Source organism: Falco rusticolus, chromosome 1, assembly GCF_015220075.1.
Source record: "Falco rusticolus isolate bFalRus1 chromosome 1, bFalRus1.pri, whole genome shotgun sequence".
NCBI lineage: Eukaryota > Metazoa > Chordata > Aves > Falconiformes > Falconidae > Falco > Falco rusticolus.
Window position 1 is genome coordinate 34,515,428 of NC_051187.1, and position 7,125 is coordinate 34,522,552.

The 7,125-nt window shown below is 61.5% G+C and overlaps 1 protein-coding gene across 3 annotated transcripts; it reads right to left on the reverse strand.

Annotated features, from left to right (window-relative positions):
* Positions 1 to 716: 716 nt before the first annotated feature.
* NEFH (neurofilament heavy) lies at positions 717 to 6,538 on the reverse strand. 3 transcript variants are annotated; one of them, XM_037382898.1, is made up of 5 exons: positions 5,644 to 6,538; positions 4,350 to 4,549; positions 3,464 to 3,588; positions 2,382 to 3,090; positions 717 to 2,324 (listed from the first exon to the last, which is right to left on the reverse strand). In XM_037382898.1, the coding sequence occupies exons 1-5, from the start codon at positions 6,521 to 6,523 to the stop codon at positions 1,236 to 1,238; spliced, it is 3,003 nt and encodes a 1,000-aa protein (XP_037238795.1). In that variant the 5' UTR covers positions 6,524 to 6,538; the 3' UTR covers positions 717 to 1,235. The 3 variants fall into 3 exon arrangements, with proteins under 3 accessions (XP_037238795.1, XP_037238892.1, XP_037238712.1); XM_037382995.1 differs by having other exon boundaries at positions 717 to 2,039; positions 2,154 to 3,090; XM_037382815.1 differs by having other exon boundaries at positions 717 to 3,090.
* Between the last annotated feature and the right edge of the window lie 587 nt (positions 6,539 to 7,125).

Sequence of the window (7,125 nt, forward strand, 5' to 3'; positions counted from 1 at the left end):
CTTGCTCCCTCGGGACTGTGGAACTGAGATGGCTAAAAACTGAGATGGCTAAAAATAGCCCCTTTTCAGAGCCCGCACTGCAGCCCTCGCCTGTCCTTGCCTGTGCTGGCTGCCAGCCCGCTCAGCACAAACCCTGCAATGAGGCAGCGGGGGCTTCGCTGTTTCCCTGGGCTCATGCTTGGGGCAGGGGGGGAGCAGAGTTGTGTCCTGTGAGAGGCAAGACCTCATGGCACCAGCAAGGGGTTGAGATTTGGGATGGGAATCCCAGCTCCCCCCGGTGGCTCCCATCTTATGTCCAGGCTGGCTGAGGTGGGGCTCTATCCCTGCTCCCAAGGTCATTGTCTCTCCACTTGGCCACCGTGGGAGGTTTCTCCACCAGGAAGGCTGACAGACCCTCTCAGTGCCCCCACGCAGCCCCTGCTCTCAGGGTAGTGCTGCACTGCAGCGCTCAGGTTAAACCAGGCCCTACCAGCCCCCTGGGAGCCCCGCTTTAAAAAGGGAAGGAAGAAGAAAAACTGCTGCAATCCTTGGCAGAGCAGAGCGGTGGGGCAGGCCCAGCAGGACACGGGGTCCTTTGTGCCCACAGTGGGGTGGGTTTGCCACAGGCAATGGCTGGGCTTTCCTCCCTGTAATGCAGCTAGGGTGCTGGAAAGCCCTGTGCCACCCTCCCCCAGCCCCCTCCCCAGCCCTGGACAGGAGGCCAGCAAAGCCAGAGCATCTCTGTAAGCACTTTATTTGGTTATTGCACAGAAAGCAAGTAACAGTGGGCTGAGGTTCCTAGTGCACCGTGTCTGTGAGCGTTCCTGCAGCACCCAGCCTCTTCCACCGAAGCCAGCCGCAGCCTGGGTCACCGCTCGGAGGGACAGTAGTCACCCTCAGGTCAGGGAAGGACCCCCAGCACCCACCAGCCCCCCTCCCAACCCCTCCCAAGCAGCTAGAGCTCTGCATTGCACTCATCCATCAATTGCACATACATTAAATAAATGCACTTATTGGAGAAGGAGCACTCAGATCCCCTGGGCTCTCTTCTCAGTTATAATTCAAGTGTTTAAATGTGGCGCTCGGCGTGTATCACATTCTGCTAGGGAAGCTATCGGCCAAACCGCCAGGGCAGGGCAGCGGGGGGCTGCGTCTCTCACACAGACATATTGCTAAGGGAAAGCCGGGCCCGGCCATCGGAGGGGAGCGGAGCAGCTTCCGCACCCAGAGGTGCTCTTTGGCGCCCAGGGCTCTGCTCACTTCTTCCCTGCGGTGGGTGCTGGCTCTGGGGCTTTGGCTTCCTTGCTGGAGGGGGCCTCAGCCTTGGAGGGGTCTTTACTGGCTTTGGGCTCTTCTTTGGGTTTCACTTTAGCTTTGGGATCCTCCACCTTCTCCTTCTTGGGCTCCTCTGCCTTCTCCTCAGTCTTTGGCTTCTCAGCCTCCTTCACAGCTGCTTTGCTGACCTCCTGCTGAGGTTTTGGTGGAGCCTCCTTCTCAGCTTTTCCTTCTTCCACAGGTTTAAGGCCTGGCTTAGTTTCCTTCACCTGTGGAGCTGGAGGCTCTGGCACAGCAGCCGCTTTCTCTTTGGGCTTCTCCTCCACCTTGGCTGAAACATCCTTCTTGGGAGCTTCTGCCTTCCTGCCCTCCTCAGGTGCAGGCTTGGAGGGAGGCTTCACCTCTTTGGGCTGCTCTTCCTTCGCAGGGGCTTTCGGCTCCTTTTGAGGGGAGGGAGTGGGCTCCTTGGCTGGGGCGGCTTCCTTCTGTGGAGACTTGACAACCTCCTTCACAGGAGATTTGACTTTGTCAGGGGACTTCACGGTCAGGGTCTTGCCCTCCTCCTTTGAGGGGCTTGGGGGCTTCTCTGGGGATTTAACAGCAGGGCTTTTGGCCTCCTCTTTTGAGGGGGTCGGGGGTTTTTCTGGGGATTTGACAGATGGGGTTTTGGCTTCCTCTTTTGAGGGGGGTGCAGGTTTCTCTGGGGACTTCACAGCTGGGGTTTTGGCCTCCTCTTTTGAGGGGGGTGAAGGTTTTTCTGGAGATTTGATGGCAGGGCTCTTGGCCTCCTCTTTTGAAGGGGTTGGTGACTTTTCAGGGGACTTGACAGCTGGAGTCTTGGCCTCCTCCTTTGAGGGGGTTGGGGTTTTCTCTGGGGACTTCATAGCTGGGGTTTTGGCCTCCTCTTTTGAGGGGGGTGCAGGTTTCTCTGGAGATTTGATGGCAGGGCTCTTGGCCTCCTCTTTTGAGGGGGGTGCAGGTTTCTCTGGGGACTTCACCGTTGGGGTCTTGGCCTCCTCTTTTGAGGGTGGTGCAGGTTTCTCTGGAGATTTGATGGCAGGGCTCTTGGCCTCCTCTTTTGAGGGGGGTGCAGGTTTCTCTGGGGACTTCACCGTTGGGGTCTTGGCCTCCTCTTTTGAGGGGGGTGCAGGTTTCTCTGGGGACTTCACCGTTGGGGTCTTGGCCTCCTCTTTTGAGGGGGGTGCAGGTTTCTCTGGGGACTTTACCGTTGGGATCTTGGCCTCCTCTTTTGAGGGGGGTGCAGGTTTCTCTGGGGACTTTACCGTTGGGATCTTGGCCTCCTCTTTTGAGGGTGGTGCAGGTTTCTCTGGGGACTTTACCGTTGGGGTCTTGGCCTCCTCTTTTGAGGGGGGTGCAGGTTTCTCTGGGGACTTCACCGCTGGGGTCTTGGCCTCCTCTTTTGAGGGGGTTGGTGGCTTTTCGGGTGACTTGACAGCTGGAGTCTTGGCCTCCTCCTTTGAAGGGGACTCAGGTTTCTCTGGGGACTTGGCCTCCTCTTTTTCAGGAGACTTGGCCTCCTCTTCACCCTCTGCTTCAGCTTTCTCCTCTTCTTCTTTCTCTGCCTCTTCAGCTTTCTCTTCTTCAGCCTCTTTCTCAGCCTCCTCTTCCTCTGTGACCTCCTCTGTCACCTGAATTTCCTCTGTCTGCTCCTCCACAATCACAGTCTCCTTCTCAGATTTTTCCACCACCTTGATCTTCTCTTCACTCTTCACCTTGATGTTGGCGGTGATGCTGGGAGCCTTGGGGGACACCTCAGGGAAGGAAAGCATCCCAAAGCCAGACTCAATTCGATATTCCTCCCCTTCCAAGAGCTTTCTGCCAGGAAGAGACAAGAGTAGGACAGTCAATGATTGCTTCTCACCCAGCTTTCAGCAGCTCACATCACCAGGAGCTGCCAGCCATGCCCTGCAGCTCCATCCCCCTCCTTGCCCTGCTTTCAATGTCCTAGTTGACCCTCCTGTTCCTACACTCTGGGCTGTGCAGGTTTTCTCACCCTTTCCTCCACAAGCCACATGCAGGGATGGGTCACCCAACTGGATGTTGCCCACCATGGTCTTGGAGGATGGATGGTGTCTTTCTCACCAGGAAAAGCCCAGGTGTTAGCGAGGGCCTTTAAGGAGTGTCCCCAGAGACACCAGCACTAGAGACTGACTGAGATTCCCCCACTTTCACCTTGCCCACCCCATACCTATAGGCAGCAATTTCAATGTCCAGGGCCATTTTGACGTTGAGTAAATCCTGGTACTCCCGGAGCTGAGCTGCCATCTCCCACTTGGTGTTCCTCAGCTCGTTGTCAAGCTGCTGGATAGTTTCCTGTGGGCAGACAGAGCAACTGGTGACATGGGGGAAGCCAGTCCCCAGGAGTAGGGGGACACAGAGCACCCCTAAACAGTCCCCTGGCCTCCAAGGAGGAACCACTCATCCAGCACCAGGTTGCCTTCACAGAGGTGTGTGCAGCCACCTCCTCCTGCAGACACAGAGGGAAGGGGATGCATCCAGGGGCTGTTTCAGTGTGTCCAGTTTCCTTGAGGGATTTAGCAGGAGCCCTGCACCACCCTGGGTGAGAGCTGCACCGCTGCCAGCTGAGCCCCCAGCCCCCTCCCAGAGCTCCCTCCAGCAGGGACAAGCTGTGGGAACATTTCCAGGACTTGAGTGAGCCTGGTGGCCACCAAACCCCAGAGCATGAGGCTGATGGATGGGGCATCACCCTGGGGACAGTGTTTCAGTCCATGGCCACCACCCAGTGCAGGTCTCTGTGCTGCACTTCCCAGCTCTGTGGCACAAGACATGGCCTGAACCCTGGTCATGGTTCAGTGGTGTTTGTGACCAACATTATTAGCAGCTCAAAGCCAGGCAGAGATGTGGGACAGGTCCATCATGGCTAAGGGACACAACAGCCCAGATGCATTCTCAGGCTCTGCGTACCTGGGGCTGGGGAAGGCTGGCTCTAGGCACAGCTCTTAGTATTTGCCACAGGTCATCACCATGTCTGAAGCCAAAGCACCAACGCTGCTCCTACCCAGCAGCTGGATGGTCCCTCACCACCAGAGATGCTGCCCACTGCACCACATTACCTGGTAGGACAGGACATCTGCATGATGGCGCTCCTCCGAGTCCTGTCTCTGCCTCTCCAGTGACTCCTGGGTCCCTTTGAGGGCTTCGAGCTCTGTGGTCTTGGACTGGAGCTGGCGGCGGTACTCCGAGATCTCCTCCTGAGCCAAGCGGATGGCATCTGTGTTCACCTTAGCAACCTCCGAGAGCTTGTCCAGCCTCACTGCAACAGGGGAAAGGAGAAGCTGCAGAAGAGGAGGCTGCAGTCCCCCTTTCTTGGGGAACCTTAAATCCTTTAATACCACACACCCCCTGCGTGCACGTTCTCTGCAGAGCCAGCCCTGGGGGGGGGGTCCCTGGGTGCGCTGGCTTTGCCAGCACTCGCTGCGTCTGTGCTCGCGCTGTACCAGGGAGCTGAAGGTGCCCGGGCAGGACGGGGTTCTGCCATCCTGGGCTTTATCCAGCGCAAACTCGGGCTGCAAACCTGCTTCTCCCTTTCGGCTCCTGCCACAGCCCCCGTGGCCCGAGGCTCTGCCTGCTCCCCCTGCCACGCCTGGCTGCGGCCGGGCGCGCTCTCCTGGGGCGATGCGGGGAAGGCGGAAGAGGGGGGGGGGGTGTGCCTGCCGCAGAGCCCTGCAGCCACCCCAGGGGCCGGGGGGGGTGGCCAGGAGTGGGAAGGACAGCGGGGAAGGGGGGGGAGCAGCGTGCCCATGGGTGCCGCGCCCGCCGCTGTCCAGGGTGCGGAACTGCCGCTGTCCAGGGTGCTGATCACATCCCCGCCGCTCGCCAGCGCACACATGGGTGCTGAGCCCCAGGGTGCCGATCCCCCCCCTCCCCCACCGGTACCGTAGTGCCCCACCCAACAGCGCAGCAGGGACACTCCCTGCCCCCCCCCCATCCCCCCGCATCAGGGCTGCGGCACCCCCCCTCCCCGCGCTGCAATCCTCTCCCTGCCCCGCACCGCAAACGCTCCTGGCCCCGCTCCAGAGTGCGGGGCACGGACCGGTAGGACCCCCTGCAACATTAGCGGGGTCCGGCACCCCCAAAACTTACGGGGTGCTGGGGCAGTGACCATGTCTCCCTCCCTGCTATGTACTGCAGGGCACGGGCAGCGCACTCGCAGACACCGGGGGGCTGCTGGCAGGGGTGGGGTTACCCTAACGCCCTCCCGGAGCACGGTATGGGGGGAACCCCCGCATCCCCCAGGCGCCGTTGCCCTAACGCCTTCACAGAGCGCGGCAGCCCCCGGGGTCGGGGGTGCCCGGGGGTCCCCCCCCGCGAAGTGCGTGCACGGAGGGGGGACATACAGACACTCACCGCGGAACCACTCCTCGGCCTGCAGCGTGCTGCGGACCGCCGTGCCCTCCAGCTGAGCGCGCAGGTCGCGCAGCGCGGCGGTGACCCCGGGGCGCAGGGCGGAGGGGAGCTCGGCGGGGGGCTCGGGGCGGGCTCCGCGGAGCAGCGCCCCCACCTCGGCCCGGTGCTGCCTCCGCAGCGTCTCCGCCTCCTCCCGCAGGGCTCGGGCTCGCTCCTCCAGCGGACCCCGCGCTCTCTCCTCCTGCGCCGAGCGCTGGGCCAGCCCGCGGGCCGCAGCCTCCAGCTCGGCTCGCTGCCGGGCCTCCTCCTCCAGCCGCCCCCGCAGCGCCGCCACGTCCTCGGCCAGGCGCGCCCGCTCCAGCCGCAGCTGCCCCTTCTCGGCGCCCAGCCGCAGCACGGTGCCCCGCATGTCGCGCAGCTCCCGCGCATACAGCTCGCCCATGGCCGAGCGCCCTGCCTGCTGCTGCCGCAGCGCCGCCGCCTCAGCCGCCAGCGCCCGGTTCTGCTGCTCCAGCGCCCGCACCCGCTCGATGTAACCGGCGAAGCGATCGTTCAGCACCTGCAGCAGCTCCTTCTCATTCCGCGCCCGCGGTTCCCCGTTCAGCGAGTCCAGGCTCTCGGTAGAGGAAGCGGCCGCGCTGCCGCCGCCGCCCCCCCCGCCTCGAGCCCTCCCCACCACCGGTCCCGGCCACGAGTAGAAGCCGCTGGAGGCGGCGGAGCGCGGGGGTGCGCGGCCCAGCTCCTTGCGGAGCCCCCCCGGGGGGGCCAGCAGCGTCTCCAACATCAGGCTCATGGCGACCCCCACCCTCGCTGCGGCACCAGTGCCGCCGCCGCCCGCTTTATAGGGCTCGGGGCGGCCGCTCCGCCCCGCCGCCGGCATCGGGGGTGGGCACCGGCACAGGTCCCGCCCCGCACCGCAGCCCCGCGGGTGCGGGGGGACTCCGCGGCCGCGCCCTGGGTGGGGAGCGGGGACCAGTGATGGAGGACGGGGGCTGCCCGAGAGGGGAGCGGGGGCGCCCTGGGAGAGAATGGGAGCCTCCCGTGTAGAGTGGGACCCCTGGGAATAGAGAGTGGGACCTCCAAGAACAGAGAGCAGAACCCCCGGGAACAGAGAGCAGGGCCTCCAAGAACAGAGAGTGGGACCCCTGTGTAATAAGTAACTAAAGGTAATTTGCTGATCAAATGGGCTTTTAACAAAAGGAATGATCTTGCTGCAACAGATTTGATAACGTTCTGTCTGGCGAGAAAAGAGTTAACTGTTAACCATGAGGTTGCGAGATGTACCTTCTCAAGGCCAATGTTAAACCATAATCTCATGTTACTATGACAACCTTTGTCTTAGTCTAGACCTTAGTGTAAAAATAGATTAGTTTTGTAATATACAGCTTCTTGCTATGGGACTGAGAGCATAACTGTTTGCTTAAAAGGGCTGTGATACTTGTTGGAATTAGCGAGCCTGGATGGAGCTGTGACTCCCCGGCC